Raw genomic sequence first — 27,448 nt, forward strand, 5'->3', positions numbered from 1 at the left:
TTATGCTGTATGCTACTCTTTCTAATAATGTAATATTCTGCAATATCATTTCCCCTAGGCAATTCTAATGGGATTTGTAAGACTTGTAAATTGCTTTATGTAGCTCAATAGGAATAAAAATTCATTCCTTCCCTTCAAACTCCTAGCTCTGGTTTCCCCACTTTCTGGTACTTGGTAGTGGTTATTTTGCAGTGATCACCATGGGCACTGCCATCATCATCAGTAGTAACAGCGTCATTGGTATAGCAGCAGTCCTATGTCCGATTGTGCTGAGGGCCTAGTATCATAATAGATGTGGGCATTATGCTAGGTGTAAGGTGTATAAACAGTCTTAGAATCCAATCAAGTGTTTAGGAAAATGATGAGATATAAATTACAATCACCTAGAAAAGAAGAGCTGAATGCCTGGGGAGGTACGACTGCTACAGGGATTGGAAGACCATGTGAACAATGAAGGCAAGGCTTCAAACAGGCAACCATCTAGTCAGGAATCAAAGCAGGTACTGGCTTCTGAAGACTTATAGGAAGCATATCATTTAATCAAAAAGAAGGAAGGAAGAACATATTTTAGGCGAGAAAGATGACATTAGCTGAGGCATGGAAATTGTTAATATCCACGGGATACGTAGGAAGCAACATCTAGTTGGTTTACAAGGGGGTTTGATGAGTTGGTACCAGTAAGATGGGGAGCCCTGAGCCTCTGGGTTAAGGGTTTAGGATTCCATGGCAGCTACTAGTGGTCATCACACACTACATCATTCTCTTCTCTGGTCGGTAACAGAAGATCATTTCTGTGTTCTTATAAGTATCATGTGCCTTTTAAAAAATAAATCAATCCCTTATCTGGATCATTTTGCCCTTATAAATATAAAGTAGCTATCAATATATTTGGGGTATACATTTACCATCTTACTATGTGCTTTCTATTGTATTGCTTGTCCTAAATCTTTTTCTGTTCTCCTTTCTTTTCTTATTTTGGATTTCACATTTTAAATTTATTCACCCTTTTTTTCTATCTTAGTTTGGAATTAACACACATTAATTCACTTAGTGGCCACTCTAGGAATAACACCATGAATTACTGACTAAATAATAGTTAGACTTTGATAAGTTTAAAATTTATGGTGTAATTCCTAGGGTAACCACTAAGAGAACAGTAATAGAATGCACTATTTCCAAAAGTAAGTAGGGGGTAAAAAGCAAGTAAGAAAAGATACAGAAAGGATAAAAATAAGAGGATGAACAAAGATATAACATGTAATTGATATTTAAAAGTCTAATTTCCAAAAAAAAAAAAAAAAGCATTGTAGACAAAGATTACCTCCCAGTAATAAAAAAGTTTAGTTCACCAGGCCTAGATGGCTTCTTGGTGAACACCACTAAACATTTCAAGAGGAAATAATTCCAACTTCCTCAGACTCTTCTAAAGAATAGAAATCAAACATATTCTGACTTGATTTATGAGGCTAGTATGTGGATGCTAAAAGTTGACAAGGACAGTATGAGAAAGAAAAGTTATAGGATTTCCTCACTCATTAACAAAAATTCAAAAATCCTAAACAAATTATTAGCAAAACAAATCCAGCAATATGAAAAAAGGATAATGCTTCATTATAATGTTGGACTTATCCCAGGATGTGATGTTAAGTTTAATATTAGAAAACTGACCAGTATGATATTTCATATTAATAGAAAACAGAAAAATATCATGCCAATCTCAATAGATGTGGAGAAAGCATTTGTTAATACATTTATGAAAAAACCCCACAATAAGCTAGAAATGAAACTTACATAATCTGATGAATATCATCTAAAAAAATCAATGGTCAACAGTTTTATGAATTTTGACAAGCTAACTTAATAATTTATATGGAAAGGCCAAGAACGAAGAAGAGCCAAAATGCTCTGGACAGATGACAAGGTGGGAAGATTTCCTCATCTAGATAATGAATAAATAATATGACATTATGCGGTTTTGGTACAAGGATGGAAAAATACAGCAATGTAACAGACCTAATTTATGATACGTGGTCACCTAATTTATGACAAGGATGATACTGCAGTGAAATGGGGAAAGAATTTGGTATAACTTATGCAAACTGAAGTATTATTTATAGTATAATCTACTGACATTGGAGATAGCCAATATTCTTAGCCATATATACAATGGTTGTGTGGGCATATGTGCTCCAGTAGACAAGTAGGTGAATGTCTACTGGAGCACATTGCAAGGATACCCATAATGGCACAAATTGGAAGCAGACTAGTTAAATAAATTATGATAAATTTATGTAATGAAACAATATACAGCAACAAGAATGAACAGACTACAGCTTCAGTCAACAACGTAGGATGAATCTCGTAAACAATGTTGGAGACAAAAGGTATGAGTCCATGCATTTAAAGCTCAAAGCAAGCAAAGGTAAACTATACTGTTTAGAGATACAGACTTGGGTGATAAAAACTCATGAATATGAAGGCAATGGTAAATAAAAAGGCAGATGGAGGGTTGGTGTTGTAGGGATGGGGGTTTAGGATGGGGAAGGGGCACAAAGACTTGGTAGATATGGACCTTCTCCACATGTGGTGGTTCCTCCGGTATCTACCTTAGATGCATCCATCAAGCCCTGCAGGTATACTTCATGTACTTTTTTTAGGTGTGCCAAAATCCACACTAAAATTCTTTATAGATACAGCAAGACAATTAAAGGATTCTACAATCATTTTTGAGAGGGAGAAATGAAAGAAGAAGAACAGAAGATAGAGAGGGAGAACAGAAAGGAGGCACGGAGGCTGCTGTAGGATAAATCAGAGAAAAGAACCCTGGAGGCAGAGTGGCCAGGAAGGGACTTGAGAAATGTCCCATCAGAAGTGTTGACTCCTAGCTCTGAGATCCTGAGGCAAGCTCCTTGGCTGCTTCTCCCACAGAGTCTTTGGGAAGGTCCACACTGCCTGTTTGGATGGAATATTTCAGGGAAACTCAAAGGAGGCCTGGCACAGAATGAGAACAAACCACGTTGGGCACCCAGGACTGTAGGATGTGGGAACACTGGTCATCCAAGCCAAACTCTGAGTGCACCTTCTGTACAGGTGGAAGCTTCTCCTGACATGAAAGTTATCTGCATGTTTTTCCCTTCTCTTCTGATTTGATCCGGGCCCCTTGCAGTCAGGGACCATTGTCCCTCCACCTCCCAGTAAATCAGAAAAAGGACATGAACTTTGAACTCATATAGTCCTAGGTTCAGATCTCCTTTTTGACACGTAACATGCTAAGTGACCTTTTAACCTTTCTGGATCCTCATTTTCCATGGTAAAGAGAATAATACTTACCTCATAGGTAACTTCTGTAAACTGGAGGCCTACAGGCCAGAGGTGAGTTTTGCCTGGCTCTGGAGAGTTTTACAAATTTGATTTCATTTCTAACATGCTAAAATCAGTAGGTTTCATATACAAATCTGGATTTCTGTCTTTTCTTGGAAAATTGGAAAATTTGGCTATTTATCATTCTGAAATGGGAAAGTTGGTCAGGGTAGATGGAGTAGCACATACCTCTTTAGGAGGATGATTTCCACTTGGCCCCAGTCCCATCTCTCCCTATTGCATTATACTTGACCCATGTCATTGTCTTTTCCTGACTGGCCCTTTTGGTCTTTGTGCTTGAAACCTTGGCCCAGCAGAGAAAATAATCTACATGTTGGTTTACTCCATTCTTGAACTCATATATTTGTTGACTGAATTGTTTCACTTCTTATTTCTTTCAGAAAACGAAACAAGTTCCCGAAGATATATATTTATACAACGCTGTGTAAGTTTTCTACCCATAGCATATTACCAACATTGGTACTTAGTGAAAATGTAGTAACGAGTCTTGCTCACCATGTGAGATATTGCTAAAGAAGCCTGCTGCCAGGTGTCCATCACCAACTTCTCATCTGCCTCAAAGTTTAACTCCACATTTTCCAGCGAGTAATCGATCTTGCCCTTTAGTATGGCCTTTGTTTTTGGTTTGGTCATAGCGGAATCCGGGGAAATGGATATTCGTGGAATTAGAGGAATTCTTTGAAAAGACAAACAAACAAAAAGGAAATATAAATATTTTATTGAACAGAATTCTATTTTTATGACCATGTGACTTTGGGAATTTTGTTGTCTTGCTTTAATCTCAATTTCCAAATTTGTCCTGGAAGAACTCTTCAAATGAAGAGAAGACTAAAAAAGACTGCATTCAAGGGGCACCTGGGTGGCTCAGTCAGTTAAATGACGGAGTCTCAATTTTAACTCAGGTCATGATTTAAGGTTGTGAGACCAAGCCCGGAATTGGGCTCTGCACTGGTGTGGGGCCTCCTTTGCTTGAGATTCTCTTTCTCCCTTTTCCTCTGCCCCTCTCCCCACCCCTGTCTTATAAAAAAAAAAAAAAAACCAGAATGTATTCAAATTTCTATAGTCTTATCAGCATGAATAAACTAGAAACAAATAGTAATACAACAAAATTTTTAGGTTTAATTCTCATTGATTACAAGGAGGGAAAAAGAAACAATGGCAATCTTGAAGAAATGCAATTTCGAAATATATCCAGGGCATAAACTTCTGACAAGAAACAAATCAGCCATAAAAAAACAAATCAAATAAAACTGTACATCATTCCTTTAAGATGACTAACATCATTTGGCTTCCTGAAGTTGGACAGTAAAAAAGCAGGATATGAAGAGGTGAAGACTGCAAGGAGAAATCCCATGGAGGCAACGGAGTTTTGGTGGTGAGTGGGGGAGAAATTCACCAGCCCTCCCCAGTTTAGAGTATGGATGATGAAATCTTCTCCTTGCTTTGTAAAGTTCTGTGAGAACACAGAGGTAAGCTCTCTCTCTCTCCAGTCTTTCAGCCACATTGCTGCCCCTATGTAGAAATTTTAGAGCTGCTCCCAGGAACATTCTATCCCCTAAGGACTTTCAAATCTTAAATGCTAAGGGAAGCAGGAAGAGGCCCACAGGGAAGAATGTTTATTATGATTGGGGTCCACCTTAGTAGTCCAAAGTGCAAAGAACCGTCTGCTGGGCATGGAAAGGGGGAGAGAGAAGCTCCAAGGATGCCTTTGTTGAAACTTGAGGAGTGTCAGGAACAAGCATTTGGTCTGGCTGACTTAAGCACCTGGGGGAACAGAGTGGTGATCCAGAAAGCTGTTTGTGACCTCCAGCAAACAATTAGCTTGGTCTTGTTTTGAAGCATTAGATGTGGTTTCTCGAACTTAACTCTTTGATTCTTATAGTATTTGTAATTCTGATAGTGTACTGTGCCTATAAAGGCAATGTGCTGAGGTTATTCTACGTAGCACACATCTACACACAAGGACAACTTACATTTTAATAATCAAGTAATACTAAATGTCAGTCACTGAGACACCGAGATTCATGTGTCTAACAAGCTAAGGTAAAGGTTGTGTGATCCATCTGTAAATGTTTAATATAGTACAACATGCATTTCCTAACACTTTTGCTTTGGAGGACAGCAATGGTGGCATATCATTTAGAAACAAAAGTTGGGAGCACATGGGTGGTACAGTGGTTGAGCATCTGCCTTTGGCTCAGGTTGTGATTCGGGTCCTGGGATTCAGTCCCATATCACGCTTTCCACAGGGAGCCTGCTTCTCCCTTTGCCTATGTCTCTGCCTTTCTCTCTGTGTGTCTCATGAATAAATAAGTAAAATCTTAAAAAAAATAAATAAGAAGAAATAAAATTTGGGGTTAGAATTCATTTACAGGAAAAAATTCTGGTCTAGCTAGCTCTGCCACTGTCAATGGATATGAATTGGGGCATGTCACGTGACTCTGGAGCTCCTTTCCTTGAATAATACAAATATATGACTACTACTATTACTACTGTTACTAATTCTTAGTCATTGCCAATTATTAGTTATCAACAAATTATTAGTTGCTATCATGTTGTTGTTACAAGAATAAAATTGACAGCTATGTGGAAATGATTAACAGTATGCTTGTTTCCCTTATTTATTTTAAAGAGACTATAGTTGATTGGTTGGTTGGTACACTGAGTTTCAGTAGATATTCATAGCAGTGATTTGAGCTTGAGACTGGTGCAAGGTTGTTTTGCAGAAATTAAGAACTGGCTGTTCTTTTCCCTGTTTCATTCTGCTAACCAACTTTAATAGCTTCCCCAATATGCCTGACTTGCTATTTTGTGCTAAGAACAGAATGCACTGCTACTGCGGACATTGGAACTTGGCCTCTTTTAATGGCTTTGATGGTTCATATTGCCTTTGGAATTTTTTATTGTTTTCAATTTCAAAGTTCTCTCTCAGTAGCTTGCTGAGTCAAACATTTCTCTTGTATTCGTATCAAAAAGATGTTACTTCTTGTGTTTTCTTGCTTACACATGGGCATGATGGGGACATGATAGGACTACATTGAGGAAATCTAGAGAGAGAAGAAGTGGGTCTCAGATCTTATGTATAACCCTATCATGTTCAGGTATCTCAAATCCTGTTTGGCACAAGGGAGGATAAAGCAAAGCAAGAACATTCTCACAATTAAAATATTGCATGTAAGTTATTGTCATAATATGTAATAATAGTCCCTACTTATTGAGAGTTATTGAGAGTGGATCTCAAGTCTTCTGATCCCCAGACATGGTACTCAGTGCTTTGAGGATTTCAGTTTCTGTAATCTTCACAATAACTCTACTTTATAGATAATAAAAACAAGGCTTAAGAAAGTTGAGGTGACTTTCCCCCAAATAAATTGTTCTAATTTATTCACATATGACTAGTAAATAACAGACCCAGGATTGAAACCACATCTATCTCTTCAAAACATATTCACTATACCATGTTTAGTTTCTACAACTTGTGTTACCTGCGTTGACCTGAGCATACTTGTAAAATAAAGTACATATACTGCTTTCAATCTTCAATACATATATCTTTGGAGATTTAAATTTAATGTTCATCCTGTATATTATTTTTTAAGTCTAACTTCTTTCTTTTTCCCCTCTTAACATTGTAGGTTCTTGTTTTCTCATTGACCTCTTTATTGGTCATGAGAAAATATTACTTTAATTCTTAATGCAGACATTTTTCTATCTGTTCATAGCTTCTCTGAGTTTGGGATCTTGCCCTTCCCCTGCTCCCACCCATTTGGTCTATAAATGCAATTATTTACAAACTTTTGTATTGAATAGGAATATTTGGTTGAAAATACGATTCCTTATTTTATTGCTCTGGCAGGAGTTTGATTTTAGACTATTGACAAGTCTTTCAGTCTCATGAAGTCATAATCAATGATTGAACCTTTACTGTTTCTCAGTTTCCTTACCTGTAAAAGAAGACTCACAACCTCTTCCATTTTCATTTACATGCCATACACACACACACACACACACACACACACACACACACGTACTTGGGACCTTTCATAAAAGTGATAGAGATTCAGGATTCCTTGCTGAAAACTCTTGGGCCAAAAGTTTTTCAGAATTCAAAATTTATAGACACTACATAACCCCTAATATCCGCAGCAGAGTTTGCTGGAAGCACTTCATAATGAAATGCACTATACCTCTCCAGCAAAGTACATAGTCACCATAATTTGGATAATAACGCATATCAACCGTCTTAAATTGAAGTTAGAAAATTTTTCACTTTTTGGAGCTTTTTTCAATTTTGGATTTGCAGATACAAGAGTGTGGTTTTTTATTACTGGCATTCAACTTAAAATCATGAGGTTTTTATGTTCAGACCAATTACAGCACTACATAGTCTACCTTACCTGAGTTGGCTTTCCAAAATGTCTCTACTACTATCCAGCTGGACCAACGGGATTCGAGTAAATCTCTTACTGTCATCGATTGGAATTTTGCATTCCATTCCCCTGTAATAATCTTGAAGGAGTCTCTTTGTATCTTGGAAACGGTTCAGTTCTGTCTTTAATAGCAAATATGAATGTTAATACCCAAGAAAAAAACGAACTAATCTTTACATATTTCCCATATAGGCTCTGTAAGCACTATTTAAAAATATTTCAGTTGAAATCAATTTTCTGGAAATTAAGAAAGAATTGGCTATAGTTGTGGATCTAAGGGCATATATCTTTCATAACAATGAAAGATAACTGGTGACTTGTGTTCTCTGTACTCATTGAGTATGATTCCACTCAACAAGATGGTATTTCTATGCCTCTTGACTTTATGACAAAAGATTATAGTATGTATGACAGCTGAAGTAGTACATATTATTCATTACTGTGACATTAAGAATTCCTGTGTCCTATATTCAATCACCCAATACCTTAACAAACATGTGAATGCCTTCTATTTTATCTATAGTATAAAATAAAATTACCATTCATATATTGTTTTAAATTATAAAGCATGTTTTAAATATTTGGATTTTAAACATAAATATAAATTTAAGTAAATTTTCAAACTAGCATTTTGAAATGATTAGGAAACTAAACAGTTTTTTCCTGCAGAGCAACCAAATTAAGTTTTAAAATATTCATATATGGATAAATCTCACAGTGCAATAAGTATTTGCACTTGTCATGCTTAAAGACAGAATCCTAGTTTTGAAGAGAATGTAACAAGTTAGTTGATTTGGGAGACACCAAAAATACGATATATACAAATAAAAAATACAAATACAGGTACAGGGAACCCTGGGTGGCGCAGTGGTTTAGTGCCTGCCTTTGGCCCAGGGCGCGATCCTGGAGACCGGGGATCGAATCCCACTTCGGGCTCCCAGTGCATGGAGCCCGCTTCTCCCTCTGCCTATGTCTCTGCCTCTCTCTCTCTCTCTCTGTGACTATCATAAATAAATAAAAATTAAAAAAAACAAATACAGGTACAAATACAAAAAAAAACTTGAAATATAAAGCAAGATTAGGTTTTGGTGCTGTAGGACTGTTTAACATAATTGTGGAGAAATGACAAGGTAAGGCAAAGTGGTAATGGGTAGTTCTCTTTTCACAGTTTCTATTCTTGCTCAATATGTATAGTAGGGAGACCATCTCCCCATGCTCCCAGCAAACCTTGTCTGTTGGTGTTGCCAGTACTGCCTTGAGAGAAATGGAGAACATAGAAGAAGTGGTGATAAGTCAGGCATCAGTCACTCACTAGGGACTCCCTTCCAGCCAAGGCACATCCTTTTGCAGTAATGAGGAAATGCATGCATGTCTGAGTGCCAAACACAGAAATGTAGACCATGAGTTTTCCAATCCCTTCTCCCATTAGGTGTCAGATCAGTTGGCATGTCCATGTTCCCCTTTGGTATTGTAAACATGACCTCCAAAATTTGATTTGGTTAGTGGGGCTACTTATACCAGTACCTGGGGGCCTAAAGACTGAAACTCTTCTGTAGAAGTATTCCATGATATGTAGTTAATAATAGCATATTTTCCAAAATGAACAAAACTGACCTAGTGTTCAAAGCCCTTAGCTGAACCTAACCCAAGGATATTTATGAAGGGATCCCAATATTTATCAAGCAATTAATGTTGCTATTTATTTCATAAAACATCAAGAAATAGTCTTGTACTGCCATATTCACAATTTAGAATAGATCACTGCTTTCACATTATAGTCTACAACAGAAGACAAAAACAGTTTCAGTACGTTTGGTTTTGATACAAAAAAGAGTAAGCCAAATTGCTCTTGAAAAGCTGTCTTGTACATCATTAAACTTTTCTAGGCAAATGAGTGAAACAGGAAAATGTTCACCTGGTTAAATTGAATCTATAGTATAAAATAAAATTACCATTCATATATTGTTTTAAATTATAAAGCATGTTTTAAATATTTGGATTTTAAACATAAATATAAATTTAAGTAATTTTTCAAACCAGCATTTTGAAATGATTAGGAAACTACAGTTTTTTCCTGCAGAGCAACCAAATTAAGTTTTAAAATATTCATATATGGACAAATCTCACAGTGCAATATGTATTTGCACTTGTCATTCTTAAAGACAGAATCCTAGTTTTGAAGAGAATGTTAGAAAATCATTCAGCTGGAACTATAGGATATTATGCTAAGTGAAATAAGTCTATCAGAGAAAGACAATTATTATATGATCTCACTCATATGCGGAATTTAAGAAACAAAACAGAGAATCATAGGAGAAGAGAGAAAAAAAATAAAACAAGATGAAATCAGAGAGGGACACAAATCATAAGAGACTCTTGATCATAGGAAACAAACTGAGGGTTGTTGGAGGGGTGGAAGGATGGGATAATTCGGTGATGGGCATTAAGGAGGGCATGTGATAGAATGAATTCTGGGGTGTTACATAAGACTGAGGAATCACTGACCTCTACCTCTGAAACCAAAAATACATTATATGTTAAGTAATTGAATTTAAATAAAATTTTTTAAAAAGAAAATCATCTGGGCAGCCCAGGTGGCGCAGCGGTTTAGCGCCGCCTTCAGCCCCGGGCCTGATCCTGGAGATCCAGGATCAAGTCCCACGTCAGGCTTCCTGCATGGAGCCTGCTTCTCCCTCTGCCTGTGTCTCTGCCATTCTCTCTCTCTCTCTCTCTCTCGAATAAATAAATAAAATATTAAAAAAAGAAAATCATCTAGCATAGCATTTTTAAAAATTTAATAGGTAGAAAACTTGTCCCATAGGCTGTGAGTACCTTGCTGGGGATAAAACAAACAAAACTTTGCAATGTCAAATTGTTTCAGAAATGCTGGGTTAATGTATCAAAAAGGTTTCTTTATGACATCTTGATGTCCTAGTATGTCAATATGTTTGTCGATCTCCCAAGGATAGGGAAGCACAGTGTGCAGTACCTCCCAATCTCATTTGATCATTGAGTCCTTTTCTGTGAACCGTTGTGTAAAACTAGTGTCCTGTGGAATGCACTTTGGGAAATGCTTATCTAGTTGTCTGTAACTCAGTACTGCAGGCCTTGAAGACTTTCACAAAGATTCTTTCCCTCATCCTCCATAGACATGGGCTTATAAGTTTCCCGGACAAGCAGCTCAGTTGCTTCAAAAGTCTGTTACTTGATGGATAGTTCTAGTCATTAGGCTCTTTCTTCATTTATTGGACTAAAAATCCCCTACCTATAATTTCCAGCTTTGGTTTTCTTAAGGTCCTTTGCTGTTCCACATGGCGGGCCTTCAACTATTTGAACAATGTTGAAGGATTGTACAGAAGTCCCGGCACAGGGTTGTTGCGAAGGTTTCATGTAACCTACGTCAGTCCTTCAAGCAGTGCCTGGCACGTACAGAGTAAAGAGTAAGGAATTAATGAAGAGCAGCTTTTATTTGCTGCCCAGGCCTTTCTCTTCTTTCCTCCTCATTAGATTTAGATGTAGATTCAGCTTCTCAGGACCAGAGCCTTCAATCTAGGTTCTTGCTGAGGTCTGAGACTTCTAACATTCCCCAGAGAGTCATGTACTCCTCGGACTAATGAGAAATGATTCACAAAAATTCTCTATTCCCTTTGCCTTCATTACTGGATTTCAGTTATTTCTGCCAGAAGCTTCTGACGCCCCTGTTCCAACAGTCAATCTCTGCTTGCCCAAACCAGTACCCCAGCAACGCTGCCCAGCATGGCTGAGGCTGCTTGGCTGGCTCACTTTAATCCTTTGTACAACCCACGCCTGGATCCCAGAGCTGGTATTCAGTGACACTGCTCCTGGGTCTCCACTTTCTGCTGACTTTTCAGGCCTCCTGTGGTTCAATCTGCCCCTGCACCACAGGCTTATCCTTCTGAAGGTTGGAAGTATCAGCATTCATGGGCATTGGCTGAATGAGCCTTTATCGAACACCTACTGTGCCCTAGCTTGGCTTGTCAGCTACACAGCCCTCTCTCCTGCCATATCGCCTCATGTAAGTCAATCATCAATCAGTTGAAGACTAAAACCGTACCCTTTTCCATTCTCTACCCTCACTGCTATGCTCTTAGGAAAAAATACTCATGAAGACACAGCTTGACCAACATAGGCTTACTATTCCCCTCAGCTCGGCTGAACTTTAGACAGTCTTCTTCCTATCTTGACACTCCTGGCCACTCCTTTTCTAATTTACTTTAGAAAATTTGTCATTGTAAATCCTTGCTCTGTCCCTTTGAGTTGTCTTTTTTTTTTTTTTAAGATTTTATTTATGAGAGAGAGAAAGCATGAACAGGGAGGGAGGGGCAAAGGGAGAGGGAGAAGCAGCCTCCCCACTGAGCAGAGAGCCCAATGACATGGGGCTCCATTCCAGGACCCTGAGATCCTAACCTGAGCCAAAGGCAAACACTTAACTGACTGAGCCACCAGGTGCCCCTCAGATGTAAATCTTTTTTTTTTTTTAAAGGTTTTATTTATTTATTCATGAGAGACACGGGGGGGGGGGTGGTAGGGGCAGAGACACAGGCAGAGGGAGAGGGAGAAGCAGGCTCCATGCAGGGAGTCTGATGTGGGACTCAATCCCCGGACTCCAGGATCACGCCCTGGGCTGAAGGCAGGTGCTCAGCCGCTGAGCCACCCAGGGATCCCCAGATGTAAATGTTTTTAAAAGCTTCTTGCCAGTTGTAGATCTCAAAACTGTCTTTCCTGAGTATCTGGGCACCATCTCTTTGAAATGTAAGCATCAAGGAACATAACACCCCTGTCCACCAGTTCCTCTGGGAGGGGAGGAGCCTAACTTGCTCCTTGAGGGTATCTTACTCCCAGTGGTAAAACTAGGTGAAGATAGGAAGGATCCTATTTGTACTACTGTTGACAACACTCTTGGAATAAGAGCAATGTCTATCTTCTTATCTCATCTAGTGCAAATTTTATTTAACAGGCTGCAAATGAGGTTATTCTGGTGAATGGTGGTTTTGTTTCTTTGTTTTTTTGTTTTTTTTTTTCAATCTGGACATAAACTTTTTTTCTGGAATCAAATGCCTGCTGCCATTGACCTTGCCCATGCTTTGTGGCAGAGATGCTTTCCTGGGCTTCTGCTGGCTACTTTGGGTGTCCATTGTGAGGCGCTGATGAGGCAACAACCAGTAGGGAGAGCATTTCTTCTGTCCCTCTCCACACTTCTAAGCCACCTGGTGCAAAGCTGGTTGGTGGTTGCTTGGAATGCTCTAGTGTGTGTGTGTGTGTGTGTGTGTGTGTGTGTGTGTGTGTGTGTGTATGTGTGTGTGTGTGTTTAATCAGACTCCATGTCCAGCTTCACAGGGTCTTGAGACCAGGACCTGAGCTGAGGTCAAGAGCTAAACACTTAACTGACTGAGCCACCCAGGCACCCAGGGACGCTTCCAGTTCTGGTGTTTGTTTGGCCCCGGACTAAAATGATTTATTTCAGCTAACTTTCTCAGCAAGTTGGAGCTCAGGCCAGGCAGAGTGCTGTGAGTAAAATGAGGCCTGAACAGGCCCCTCACACTCCCAAAGGGAGGGACAGGACACAGCTGTGGAGACAAGAGTCTGTGTTGTTGACAAGCCACTCTTACCTGCATTAGTGAGAAGAAATGGTTCATCGTTATTCCGATTGAGTCTTGCAACCAGCTCTCGTTAATGATATCCTGACGCTCCTGCTCTGCTTCTTCCTTCCGGGCATCACAGATGTCCCACAGGCGGTCTCTTAAATCCTGAACAGAAAGAACACAGTTGTGCTTTAGAACATGGCTCGAATTACCTCAGGGTAATGAAAATAGAATATTTTACCTGCCTTAAAAATGTCTCCAAAGAAAATTAGACCTAATGCACTCATGGATTTTATTCCTTCATTCAACAGATATTTATTTTGCTTCTTCTCTATGCCAGGCCCTTACTTTGTAAAACCAGCTCACCAAATCATATGCACAAATTCACTGCAGTTCACTTTATTTATGGGTGGCTATGTTTTATGTAGTATTCTAGTCCTTTCCCAGAAAATTTGTTTAGTTGAAGAAGTCCTGGGGTGCCTGTATGGCTCAGTTCGGTTAAGCATCTGATTTCAGCTCATGTCATGATCTCAGGGTCATGAGATCGAGCCCTGCATCAGGCTCTGCACTGGGTCTGCTTAAGATTCTCCGTCTCTCTGGCCACCCTCCACCCAGTTCTCTCTTTGTCTCTCTCTAAAAAAAATTAAGAAGTCCTTTCAGGGAATTTTTGTGGAAATGGCATATTGTTGGTGGATGAAATATGCAGCTGTATTTAATCCAAGGGCATAAGCCTATTCATTCACCATAAGTGGAACATGTCATTCACCAAGAAGTGCTGTCTGAACTTAATAGGATTGTCCAAAAATAAGCTTTCTACTAAAGAGCTAGCAGTAAAAAAAAATATTTTAAAGATCCCAGCTCTGCCATTTAGATAACAAAACAATAGCTACCATGTACTGAGGTCTTTCCATGGGTGTCAGTGTGTCAGAATGGAAGTCACTGTACTGATATCAACTCATTTAATGCCTCGCAACAACTTGAGGTACTATTATAATGTTAATTTTGCAGATGAGTTATAGAGAGGTTATCTTCCTAAAGGCACACAAAAAGTTGGTGGTGGATCCAAGATAGGAGTCTGTGCTCTTGAGTAATATACACCACTATTTCAGGTCTTATATACTTTACCTCTTACCTCTCGTGTGTGCTAAATTAGCTTATGTATTTAAAGTGCTTAGCACAGTATTTAGCATATGATAATCCCACAGTTAATAAAATATATCTTATAAGAATATAATATTATTTATAGCAATAAAATATTTCTTTAATAAAATATCCCATTAATGAAATATAGACAGTCAATTAAAATGTGACAGTTCTCACAATAATAATTTATTGAATGTTACTATGGGTTGGGCATTGTGGGTAAGTGCTTTACATGGATTACCTTGCTAGTCTCCACAATAACCAGGAGTAAATTCTGGTGAAAAAATTGATGCCCAGAGAGGTTAAGTCACTTGGCTATGGTTTCAGTGTGGGGTGGAGCCAGGAATCCTAATGCAAGCAGTTTCATTCAAGCATTTCCATTTCAGCCAGTGCCCACAGTGGGTTTTATTTCTGTGATATTGTGTTAATGGAACACTTAGCACTTTGGTTTGTTACCTTCAGGGAACTGGACATAAAAATGAAAGTATCACAACCATTTTTATAGTCATATGCTAAGTGTCAGCACAAAACATCATTATTTTAGAGCCGATCTTGATATCTTCATGGTCTTTCCACAGCTGCTCTGGCAGACATTCAGTGCATACTGGCTTGCGCTTACCAAGTATTTGTACATTTCTGAGAGCTAGAAGAGTTCTCTTTTTGTTCCTGCTTCACTATGAGGCCTTGGCAAGTACTAGCATCTCTGTGGCTCAGATTTCTGATGGTAGAGTGAAGACAATGCAATAGCAGAACCTCTCCATTAACTTCTCAGAATTGGAATGAAGTAAGTCAAGAACAAGCACATTGACAGAGCATAGAGAGGGTCCAGGATTATCCAGAGGCACAGCTGGTTTTCACACTTTATTTGGCAAAAACTAGGGAATTATTATATATCCCTGAATAATCAGAGTGGGTTGTTTTAAAGAAAAACTCATAGCTATTAATTGTGAAAGTCGTGCAGACAAAAATCATTAAAAATGATCACTTTCACAAAAGTTTTCAATGTTTTCTGCTGGGTCAAGAGCCCAAATTCAACTTATATATGACTTACTAGAGTCTCATATAAAATAATAGGACACAAAAAGGTCAAAAGTCAAAACTTATATGAGATAAACACAAATAAATAAAGCAAGGTTCCAGTATTGATATCAGATACAATAGAATTCAATACAAAAAAAGTACTTTGGGGCAAAGATGGTTATTTTATACTCTACAGAGTATAGGAGACCATGAAGAGATAGCTTGTCATGCTTCTTCATGGGTCAAATAATGCTGCATCAGAGCTGCAGTTAATTCAATACCTCTTGGGTTAATGCTCCAGCACCCAGATCATCTAAATCAGTATAATACCTTCACTTAATTTCAGTAGCTTCGCAATTGGTTTCCCAGCCTGGTCTCCCTTTTACTCCACTATAGACAGATCCTCTTAAAAACCAAAAACTAAGGCTTCAACTCTCATTCAGATCAATACCAATATCCTAATAATGACCTCCAAGGCCTTAGATAATGTGATCCCTTATGATCTCTCTGACCTCATCACCATCCACCTGGCCTGCTCATTCTGTTCCTCTAGCCACCCCCGTCAACTTACTGTTCTTTAAACACACTACTCATCCTTCCACTTCAGTGCCTTTGGCTTTTCTTCCCTCTGTGCCTGATACACTCTTCCCCAAATATCTACACAGTTCACTCAATCACACCTGTTCTGAGTTTGCTCAAGTGTCACGTTCTCAGTGGGCCTTTCCACAACCACCATATATAAAATGGTACATCAACATTCCTTTCCTGCCTCCTTTCTTGTTCTTCACAAAGCTCTCATTACCAATGACACACACTCATGGTATATTCTATATACTCATTTGTTTATTGCTTATCCTCTGTCTTTTGGCTACCAGAATATAAACATCTTGAGGTCATAGACTTCTTGTTCACTGTTGAGTTTCAAGACACTTGAATAGTGCTAGGACCATGATAGATGTTCAATAAATATTTGTAGAGAAGATAAATGGCTCATAGGATAGGTTTTGGCACTTTTTTGGTTATATAAATAAATATTAAGATTATAATCAGATTTGACTACCAGTAACCTATATTTTGGGAGTGGCAAGGGAAGGAATTCCTGTGACAGAAAAAGGGGCTCTGTAAATTTATACAGGAAAGACAAAAGGTAAGATATTGAAATCAGGCTTCTTGGATATCAGGAGTCCTTTTCTAAAGCATCAGGGTAATATATCCCATTTATGAAAATCTGCCTATTACGTGGCAGGCACTGTGCCTGCTGGAGATACAAAGATGTAAAAGATTTGCTACCTCCCCTCACAGGATCTATTCAATATTGGCAGGCTTTTAGGTTTTCCACGAAGTCCCCTCTTCCCTTCCTTGACATCATCCAACCATATGACTGCACTCAAGGTAGGCATGTGCTTAATACCAAGCATGGAGATAGTTACAATGCCAAACAAAGCTTTGGGTTAGGAGTCTACAAAAGAGATCCCAAGAATGCTCTTGCTTTACTGGACTTGGGTCCTTTCTCTGGAAGTATTGGCCAGCATGTTCTCATTCTGAACTCAAGTCTGGTCTCTCTCTGCCTTTCTCTGTGTGTCTCTCATGAATAAATAAATAAATCTTGAAAAAAAAATCCTGTTTAAAAAAAGTGAGGTGCCTGGATGGCTCAGTGGTTGAGCATCTCCCTTTCGGGTCAGGTTGTGGTCCCTGGTCCAGGGATTGAGTCTGCATTGGGCTCCCTATGAGGAGACTGCTTCTCCCCCTGCCTGTGTCTTGGCCTCTTTCCTGTGTCTCTCATGAATAAATAAATAAATCTTAAAAAAAAATCCTGTTTGAACTCAAGTTTGGAAGAGCCATTGCTCTTGAAAGTTGGTAGATAAATGTTCAAACCATTTCCCTCCTCACCCTCACACCTCATGGAAGAAGAAAGGAATGAGTTAGGCTTCTGCAGTACAATATTCATGTGTGTGGAGACCCTGGTGCAGCAGGTTGCAGATTTCCTTACATTTACTCTTTGGTGTAGTTCAGACTTTGTTTCTTCATCATCCCACAGGTCATCAGGAAGAGCATTGAAATCAGCCTGCCATTGAGATACAAAATCTTGCTTGTGATCTGGACGCCATAGAAACTGCTGGAAATTTGTTCTGTAAGGCATTAAGAGAGTGAGATGGAGCTTACACAACATGCCTGTAGACTACAAAATTCTGACTTTGGAAATTTTACTTACCTAACCTCGTATAAGTAAGCAACCACACTATGCTGTTCTTCTCTCAGATGCCTGAGTACTGTTTTGATGGAGTTTATGTAGGAATTTTCGATTAGTTCCCAGTAAGGCACTAAAAATGAAGGCATTTCCTGTTAAATGGTAAAGCATAAAATTAATCATTTCAAAGTGATAATTCTCTTGAATAATTGAGTCAGAAGAGCAATACTCAGCAAGAAGATCAAGATGAAACCATCTAAAGCATTCTTTTTTTTTTTTAAGATTTTATTTATTTATTCATGAGAGACACACACACACCTAGAGAGAGAGAGAGAGAGAGAGAGAGGCAGAGACACAGGCAGAGGGAGAAGCAGGCTCCATGCAGGGAGCCCAGGTCTCCAGGATCAGGCCCTGGGCTAAAGGCGGTGCTAAACCGCTAAGCCACGGGGCTGCCCTATCTAAAGCATTCTTTGTGAAACTTCTAGCCCTTCCTTCTCTCCCCTCCCCCAGCTAATCACTAATTCAAATACTTCTTCATGTCTCAGTTCAGACAAATTTCTTTCAGAAATCCTCCTCTGATTAGAAAAGTATTGAGGGCAGCCCGGGAGGCTCAGCGGTTTAGCCACCATCAGCCCAGGTCCTGGAGACCTGGGATCAAGTCCCACATCAGGCTCCCTGCATGGAGCTGCTTCTCCCTCTGCCTGTGTTTCTGCCTCTCTCTCTCTCTCTCTCTTTCTCTCTCTCTCTCCCCATGTCTCTCATGAATAAATAAATAAAATCTTTTTTTTTTTTTTTTTTAAAGAAAAGTGTTGAAGGTCATCCTCTAAAGTTCTGGAGTCCTATCTCAGTACCCTGCACTCAGCACTTTCTCCCATTATAGTAAGGATGACATTAATGGCAACTGCTCATTCATTTGTCCATATTCTCCTCTAGAATACCAGTCTCATAAAGAACAATGAGACCAATGCTGGTTTTAGTCACCACTCTCTCATTTTTCTTAAAATCACTACAGTGTCTGGGACACAAAAGGTACTCAAATATTTATTGAATGAATAAATAGATGTCAGATTTTGCCTACGTTGGAAAACTGCCTGTCATGGACAATATCTAACATTCATGTCATGGTGGTGATGAATCATTTCTCTGCATTTGCCCAAGTGGTTTTATCTTTGCTGTGTGCACCATGAAAGTTAGAAAATTTCTTTATATTATCTTTGATGATGCAAATAAACAACCAAAACCAAGAAATAATTGAAATGAAATAAAACTAAAGATACATATTATATCCAATATAAATTCTCTGTACTAAATATTACCTTATTGGTTGTGCATTTATTTACTCAGGATATTACACATGGGGCTTGGAGAGGTTATTTGGTTAATCTCCCTTCCACTAAGAAATACCAAATATTAAGGATAAGTTATCCCTCCATAGATCTCACTGAAACATTTCAGGGCAGGCCCTCTGGTGCCACACAACTATGTTCCTGGAAATTTTTCCTGTGTGTTGAGCAGAAATTTGCCTTCCTTTCCACATATCAGCCCTAGCTGTGCCCTTTGGAGAAGGGCACTACATTCATACAGTGTTCCTTATGACAGCATGTCAGATATTTCAAGACAGTAAGGAGGTAGGCTGGGATTCAGGATGAAACTCGCTTGTTTGTGTAGTCCTGGCATCTAGTACAGCATTTGCACATAACGGGCCCTCAATAAATTTTACTATGTAGACACCCCTGAGCCCAGTTTTATCAGCAGTTAAATTTTTAGGAGACTGGCTGGCTCCATCTAGTTCTAAAGGCCTATGATTTAATGTCTAGACACACTTGAAGTACTCATTTATCTAACTTAAACATTTACAGTTTCTTTAATGTTCCTCCTCTGACATTGTTTTGTTGTTGTTGTTGTTTTTAAGATTTTATTTATTTATTCATGAAAGACACAGAGAAAGAGGCAGAGACACAGGCAGAGGGAGAAGCAGGCTCCATGCAGGGATCCTGATGTGGGACTCGATCCCGGGACTCCAGGATCATGCCCTGGGCCAAAGGCAGACCCTCAACCACTGAGCCACCCAGGTGTCCCCCGACATTGTTTTTAACACCCTTCCCCCACCCCAGTTCCTCCCTCTGGTTTCTACTTTTTCATGATCTCTCTCAAAAGATGCGGTACCCAGAATGGTGCTGAAGACCATTTTAAAGAAGCCCACTACTAAACCTCCCTCCTGGATGACTTTAATCCATTAATTCACACTCTGTGTTACCTCCTAGAAATAGACCTAATTAAAGTAACACTCTGCTCACAGATCTCATTCGTTTCTAAGAACTTCATGAGAAATACTATTCAAAATACTATTTTGAACTCAAGATACACCTCCCTGATCCTTCTATTCAACCTTGCTGCCAAGGAAAAGGAATGGGCCAGTTCAGCAGGACTTAGTGAACCTGTGTGGGCTCTGGGGGAGCATTTTTGTCACTTAGGTGTGCTCAGAAGTCATACTTCTAACAATTTTCTCTCAAATTGTGTCAGTCCTGGTCTGTATGTAACTAAATCCCATCAGCCTTTTATTAAACATTTGGATGTTTGCCTATATCTGGTCTTCTGGACCCATATCCTCAGTGATTTCTATGAGTTATTGATAATGCCATATCTATAGGTTCTTCTGGTCTCTGGGATGTAATTTTTTTTAGCCTGGGCACTTAACTCTCATGATGTGACTAGATGTGTTCAGATCTATACTTTCCAATTAAATAGTCTTCTTTTCATTGGATAAGACTGAGGATAATTGGAAATCAGTAGCCAAAGCAAATATGCTCCAAAGCTTCAGAAGCTATAAAGAAAGACCTCTCACTCTGTCTTCTTGGTCCTGTCTGCAACCTCTCTTGTGGCTGACAAAGGGACAAGGACCCAGGCTCCTCTGGAACTTGACTGCTGCCTCCACCCGGGAGAGCCAGATATGAAAGCAATCTCTCTCAATCTCTCAACCTTTCTCTCTCTCTCTTTCAATCTACCTTCCCCTTTCCCCTCTATCTCCCCTCTCCCTTCCTCGATCTGTCTACATGCCTACTGAGGGAGGTAGATATGGGGTCCTTGAAAGGCCTGCAACTAGGGTTACCAGATAAAGTATAGGGGGCCCACTTAAAGCCATTGTTAATCTGAAATTAAAATTTAACTGGGCATCTGTCTTGCTTCTTCTTTGGCAGGTAAGCTCTGTAGCTGCCAAAGTGTGAGAAGCTTAGGGTGGGAAAAGGACTAGAGTGGATTATGTGGCTGCTTTGTGCTGCATATCTGTCTCTTGTCCCTCTAGACCAAGTCCTATCCTTCATTCTTCATGCTACTCAGTGCCCTGGAAGGCTGACTTATGTGAACTACTTCAGGAAACTGCCCTGCCTTCCATCTTCTGGGCAAGAGATGGGAGAGCAGAAAGATACGAGGTCTGGTTCTGAATCTCCCCGCTCTTCTCGGCCGCACCACTGTGGGTGGCTACATCCCTCTGCTGAAGGCCTCAGCTCCTGTCAGATGGCACTCTCCACATAAGTCCCCTCAAGTTCCAAGCATCTGCTCCCTTTCCTCACTTTCTCAGTCCTATAGGCCATATAGCTCCTGGCTATCCCTTGTTGGGGTATTAATTGAATCCTTATATTTTCCCTTATTTTTTATCCTTTATTAAACTCTCCTTAAATTATTATCTGTTTTCTGCCAGAATCCTGACTGCTAGAAGATCTACATGGGAGCCGATGTCGATGTCGTATCTCAGTGTTAATGTTTACTTTTTTACTTCTGTCCTCTATTCCTTCTTGTCCTCTATAAATTTATTTCTCTCATGAGCTTCAAGGTTTGGAGTTAAGGATTGCATTTTAATATTTTTGTCTCTCACTCTCCAGCCCTGCCAGATAATACCATTTTTATTTTATTTTTGTCCCAACAACCATTTCTATATCCTGATTCTATGACAAATTTTTTAATGTATTTATTTCAAAAAGTAGCTTCTGTTTGGCTGAGTGATATTACACACATCTACAATTATATCATTTAATATTATCACCTCCAAATATTTTCTAACTTCCTTATCAATGCTAATTAATTAAATCATTAGAGTTCCATCAAGAATCTACATTGTGTTTGATTCTGTATTGAATAGAGCTGATTATCCCACATGTTCCCAACCTTCTCTCAAAGAGTTTATAATCTAATTGGGGAGATAAGACATGTCCCTAGGAAAGATCAATAATAACAGCAACACCACAACCACTGAAATTCATCATGGGGTCTCAGATGTCTGGCACAGGCAGTCAGTGTTCAGAGTTCATAAGAGGAAGAATTCACTGAGAACTGCAATGAAGAAAAGAGGGGCTGCATCATTTACAAAGCTCTTTGTCTTTGAAAAAAAAATGTGAAAGTCCATTCTTGATTTTTTCTTAAGATGATTTATCTATTGAAGCAACCAGATTTTTCTAGGTGGAACTGGGCTTTGTGGTTGTCAGAGAACAAAGAACTGAATGGAGCTTCCCGGGCTCACCTGGGGGCATCTCCTCACCTTATACTGGCATACCTATTTAAAGTTCTCAGGCCAGACAGTGACCTGTTCTTTTGTTAGTTTAGTTAGCTTCAAAAAATTTCTTCTATTTCTCAAAAGTGAGAGGTTAAACTTCATTTGAAAGCATTATAATGTGGGCATGAGAACATGGATGGAGGGCTATAATTTGCTAGATATGTGTTCTGAGGAAGTCATTCTTCCAAGAAACTGCATCTCTGCTTGTCCTTAGGGAGAAAATTGGTCCTCACAGAACCCATTTTGTTCTCCTGCTTTCAGCACTTAATAGCCATTCAAAGCATGACTCAGAAACTCGAAGGAGTAGAGAAGAGGATACAATGTGATTGAATGTGTAGTCTCAAAAATTCACCTTGGCTTTTTGATGAAGATACATATCACCAGCTATGAAAGGCCTTCTGGATAGTGCAAATAAAGGTATGAATCTTACTTAAAAAAAAAAAAAAAGAGAGAGAGAGAGAGAGAGAGAGAGAGATTGAGAGAGAGAGACTAGTTTCTACTAGCTTAAATCTAAACCATCATACCTCAGGAATTGGTTCATTCACGTAGACCCATTCTTCTGATCCTGGCTTGGGTGGTGTTGGCACTATGGGAACAGGTGACATGTCTGTAGAATCAGCAGGTGATTTCTTTAGTGGTCCTTTCCCTCCTGGTGATTTTCCTTTAGGAGAACCTTAAATATGCATATTAAATCATTCTGTTACAAGTAGGTGAATAGAACCAGATTCTGGTAGATGAATAAAGCTAGAATTACCGTGGACTTAAGGCAAAACATCAAGCAATTTTGGGAAGACTTAACAAATCAAAAATCAAAAACTCTATTCTCTACAGCCTCCAAATTAACCAGTAGTAACAGTAACAGGTTTTTTTTTTTTTTAAAGCTACTTAGTTTCTTTTGTCCAGTTGGCTATGAAAAACAACTTGATATTTTATTTTTGTCTCTGTCCTTGCTTCTAAAATGAACAGTTTAGACTGTAAAGTGCATTTCATTTACTACTGCAAATACTAGTAAATTAAATTCTCATTCTGAATGAGAAAGAGAGTAAGTGTACTATGAGCAGGGCTCTTGATGGTTGTTTTTGCTTTTGTTTTTGTTTTGAAGCTCAGGATAGGATCAGGGAAGAAGGAAGTTACTATAAGAGTCAGCCAGAGTTAGTAAAGAATGCAAGGAAGGAGATAGGGTATTGCAGCTCCTGAATATTCCAACATTCCCTGAATGAGAAACAGGGTTTCTGAGTGGGAAACTATATTTCTTGCTACACTCAGGGAGTATGGATGAAAGTACTTGCTGTGCCATAAGCCTGGATGAACTAAGGCATTAAAGAGAGAGAGAGAGAGAGAAGGGAGCAAAGAGGAAGAGAGAAAAGGGAGAAAGAGGAAGTAGAGGAGGAAAAAGAGGAGCAAGAGAAAGAATACTAATGTTCAGTTGAGAATCCAAAAAGAACATATGCTTCACTTCCCCTGAGAGCATCAGGAAGGAAATCTAGACCAGTTGGGTGGCATGGCACTCTTATGGTCTGAAAGATCCTGTGATTGATGAAAATAGCTTAACTCAGAAAGCCTAATATGTCCTAACAGGATCAAGGTTATTATGGTTTAGAAATTCATTCAGTTTAAATTACACTTACCTTCAGAATAATTATTGAGATTTTAGATGCAGTTTATAGATGCCTACAGATGTGGGAACACTTTATTTCCCAAACTATATTTCCTTAATGAGTATTATTTAATGATAATGATATTTAGAAAAGTAAATATTCCTTACATTTTCATGCTATTCAAAAATATACAGACTATAAGTAGAGAGGAATCTGTCATTATGTCTCATGTCACCCCTAAATAGGTGACTTCTATTAAAAATAGTATCCATTACCCACAGGTCTGAAGTTGTACCTAGATCTTTTTATATTTAGAAAAATTTAAGAAAATCTTTGTTCAGGCAATAACTAGCAGTGTTCATAATTTGGTATATATTTCAATATGGTGATTTTCCATTATTTGACCTGTATTTTCAGTGAAATAAAAATGATAACACTATGGCCACTTTAAGATGAATTTCTCTAAGAAGAATTCCTAAGATATTTGCAATTATAAGTGTAGGACTGGAATGAGTTTATTATTTCTTCTTTTCTTACATATCATGATCATTCAGTGAAAACTAAGAGCCGGGTATTATTTTTGGACCATTGCACTTTGATTCCATTTAACTTTTATCTATTTTTTTAACAATGGAAATACTAAGGAGGAAAAATTTTAATGAATAAAAATATATCTATGCCATAGGGAATTAATATAGCTGTAATTTTTGAACAAAATCTGCCAGCATGTTAAATGTAACAAGGGGCATCTCTTCCTCAATATCACTCACCCGACCACATGGAAGCTTCAGTTTTTAATGAGAGACTGGCTTTTGCTTGAAAGCTGGATCATTTAGTCCTCAGTGTAGCCATTCAATGTTGAAATGGAAATAGTTCATATATATGTTTTTTCTAAATTGTAATCTAATTTAAATATTTTGGGGATGAGGCATATAAATAATACGTTAGAAATAATTGAATGTTTCTGATATTCCAATGGCGATAGTAGAGCAGTAATTCTTGGGCTCCAGTTTAATAGTTCTCCAATTTAGAATTCCCTAGAGAGCCTATTAAAACACAAATTGCTGGTCCCCCACAGGAGTTCTAGATTCGGTAGATCTGGGGTGGGGCCAAGTATTTGTGTTTTTAGGAGGTTCTCAGGTGATTTGGATGCTACTGGTCCAGGGACCATACTTAAAGAGCCACTGCAGCCAGGTATCTCAATTTTATTAGCCTTTTATTTTTTTTCCTCTGTTTTTCCATGCCCTTCCAGTTAAATGTCACTAATGTTTATAACACTGACATTTCATTTATTGCTAAGTGGCCTGGTAGCACTTACAACAATAAGTCAAGTCAGAAGGCAAGCACTGGAACAATGCCAATGCCAATATATGAGCAGGCCAGTGGAACAAAGACAAAATTATTCCCCAATGTTTGTTCCATAAAACTCTAGCTCCAGTGGAAACTGCTCCAAGAGAGAATTCTGCAGCCAAAATATTTTGGGATATTACATATTGTATCTCCCACTCCCTTAGAGGTGCATATTGATATATTTTTTTAATTAAAGACTTTTTAACTTGGCATAACTCAGTATTTTCTGCAATTAGTTGATTATGGAAAACTTTCTTCATTTTGTCCCTAATTAACAACTGATAGGTAAGGTCATAGTGTTGAAGAGCTGTTGTTTTATGAAGCAATAACCTGGGACAATGGCATATGGGTTGAAGAGAATAAGAAATGCTTTAAGAACACCAAAATACACTTGGCAATGGCATTTCACTGTCAAGATTTGGGGAGAAAATAGGTAGAGGTTGATCTATTATGCAGAGAAGAATAGGACTGAGTCGAAGATGTCAACAGCAGGAAATAAGGATAAATTTGAAGAATGGATATAACTCCTTAAACCATAAGAGTTGACTTCTACATCAGGACTACAAATTCACCTATTTCAAATATTATTAAACACAACAGAAATTCGGTAAAATAAAAGCAAAAAAATGTTTGAAAGTTATTAGTTAATTATATTGAGCTAACTGCAGCTAACTGACTCAGGTTAACTAACTGATTAAACTTGCATTTGCTTATGGTGTATACTTTTAACAGAATGTGTCTACTTTTTTTTGTTTTGTTTTGTTTTTTGTTTTTTTTTTTTTTTTTAGAATGTGTCTACTTTTAACTAAGGATGCTGTTAAAGCAAGTACATTATTATATTTAACTTGACTTGGTAACTAATGTGCATAGTATATTTAATTTTTCTTTAATTTGTATTTTTGAAGATTCTATCGTGATCCTTCATTTGCTTTTGTTGATCACAATGAGAAGCAAGGAATAAATAATGTAAACGTGAAAATTACTCTCCTATTAGTAAATAAGTAGAGCTGAGCATAAATTTTAAGATTTATGCTAAGATTTTTTTTAAAGATTTATTTATTTAGCTTAAGATTTTAGCTAAGATTTTTTTAAAGATTTATTTATTTATGATAGACATAGAGAGAGAGAGAGAGAGGCAGAGAGAGAGAGGCAGAGACACAGGAGGAGGGAGAAGCGGGCTCCATGCCAGGAGCCCGACGCAGGACTCCAGGATCACGCCCTTTTTTTTTTTTTTTTAATTATTTGATGCCTTTATTGATTCTAGGCAACTGGCCCAGATAGACCGATTTTAGTACAAGTTCCTTTACCCACAATACACATGAAACAGCACCATTCTCGAAGTCAACCTTTTACAGTTATTAAACTTCACTTAAGGAGCTTGAGGGCAGTGTTGAAAGGGGCCAGGTTCTCACATGCCCTCATCCACTCTGCACATTGGCTGGCACTGTCACGTTGCAGCCTCCCGTGTGCTGGAGCACAGACCATAACACAACATCTGCAACAGTGAGTTCATTCCCAACAAGCCAGGGGCTCTTCCCAAGAGCAGAGTTCATGGAGCGGAACACAGCAGGACTCCAGGATCACTCCCTGGGCCAAAGGCAGGCACTAAACTGCTGAGCCACCCAGGGATCCCCTAACTAAGATTTAAATCTCAGTGTTAACTCACCAGCTGGCTCTAGTTATACGTCATGTTACATAACCAGAGAAGGGTGAGATTCTCTTTGGGAATCATGGTTATGTATTTTTAAATGGCAAAATAAAGATCCTTTTCAGCTCATCAGTTTGTGAACTTGCATACTCCTGGCTTGCCCTGCATTTGGCAATTTGTAATGAAAAATTAAACAAAGGTACACACTCATGACAACCTTATTTGAATGTACCCTGAAAAAGCCAACTGTATATATTTATAACTGCATTTCAATCTTTAATTGGTTGTTATAGCAGCTTCAAATAAATCTGTTTTTAAGAGCCCAGGATTTTCTGCCAACTATTACTTGAAAATTATATCCCCTCTATTTCACAGAAACAGTTAAGGTAAAACAGAAAAAAAATTAAGTGAAAGTAGGGTGAGGAAAAGTACAACTTAAAGTGGAACGGTCAAAACTGGAAGAGGTATTAGGAAACCGATATCGAGATCTAGGAAAACTCTATCGATATCTCTTGCACAGATATGGCGACTAGTTTGGTTC

The 27,448-nt window shown here is 38.6% G+C and overlaps 1 protein-coding gene and 1 long non-coding RNA gene across 18 annotated transcripts in view; one reads left to right on the plus strand and one right to left on the minus strand.

The window, feature by feature from the left end:
• Window positions 1–27,448, minus strand: part of SPEF2 (sperm flagellar 2) — a 171,160-nt gene that overhangs the window by 48,756 nt on the left and 94,956 nt on the right. For all 15 annotated transcript variants that reach the window (XR_007410382.1, XM_049109377.1, XM_049109375.1 and 12 more), the window contains 6 exons: window positions 22,836–22,984; window positions 17,790–17,917; window positions 17,568–17,706; window positions 13,442–13,579; window positions 7,779–7,933; window positions 3,877–4,057 (listed from right to left, as the gene is read on the minus strand). Coding sequence is in view for 14 of the 15 variants with exons in the window: in XM_049109377.1 (XP_048965334.1) it covers window positions 3,877–4,057; window positions 7,779–7,933; window positions 13,442–13,579; window positions 17,568–17,706; window positions 17,790–17,917; window positions 22,836–22,984 (890 nt within the window). In the remaining variant the exon portion in view is untranslated. The remainder of the gene's footprint in view (window positions 1–3,876; window positions 4,058–7,778; window positions 7,934–13,441; window positions 13,580–17,567; window positions 17,707–17,789; window positions 17,918–22,835; window positions 22,985–27,448) is intronic.
• The window catches only part of LOC112652659 (uncharacterized), a 94,282-nt gene that overhangs the window by 29,036 nt on the left and 37,798 nt on the right, over window positions 1–27,448 (plus strand). For all 3 annotated transcript variants that reach the window (XR_004815058.2, XR_007410383.1, XR_004815056.2), the window contains exons 2-5: window positions 3,762–3,805; window positions 4,652–4,756; window positions 17,616–17,803; window positions 22,573–22,728. This is a non-coding gene — a long non-coding RNA (uncharacterized LOC112652659). The remainder of the gene's footprint in view (window positions 1–3,761; window positions 3,806–4,651; window positions 4,757–17,615; window positions 17,804–22,572; window positions 22,729–27,448) is intronic.

This window comes from Canis lupus, chromosome 4 (genome assembly GCF_003254725.2).
Source record: "Canis lupus dingo isolate Sandy chromosome 4, ASM325472v2, whole genome shotgun sequence".
In the NCBI taxonomy this organism is placed as follows: domain Eukaryota; kingdom Metazoa; phylum Chordata; class Mammalia; order Carnivora; family Canidae; genus Canis; species Canis lupus.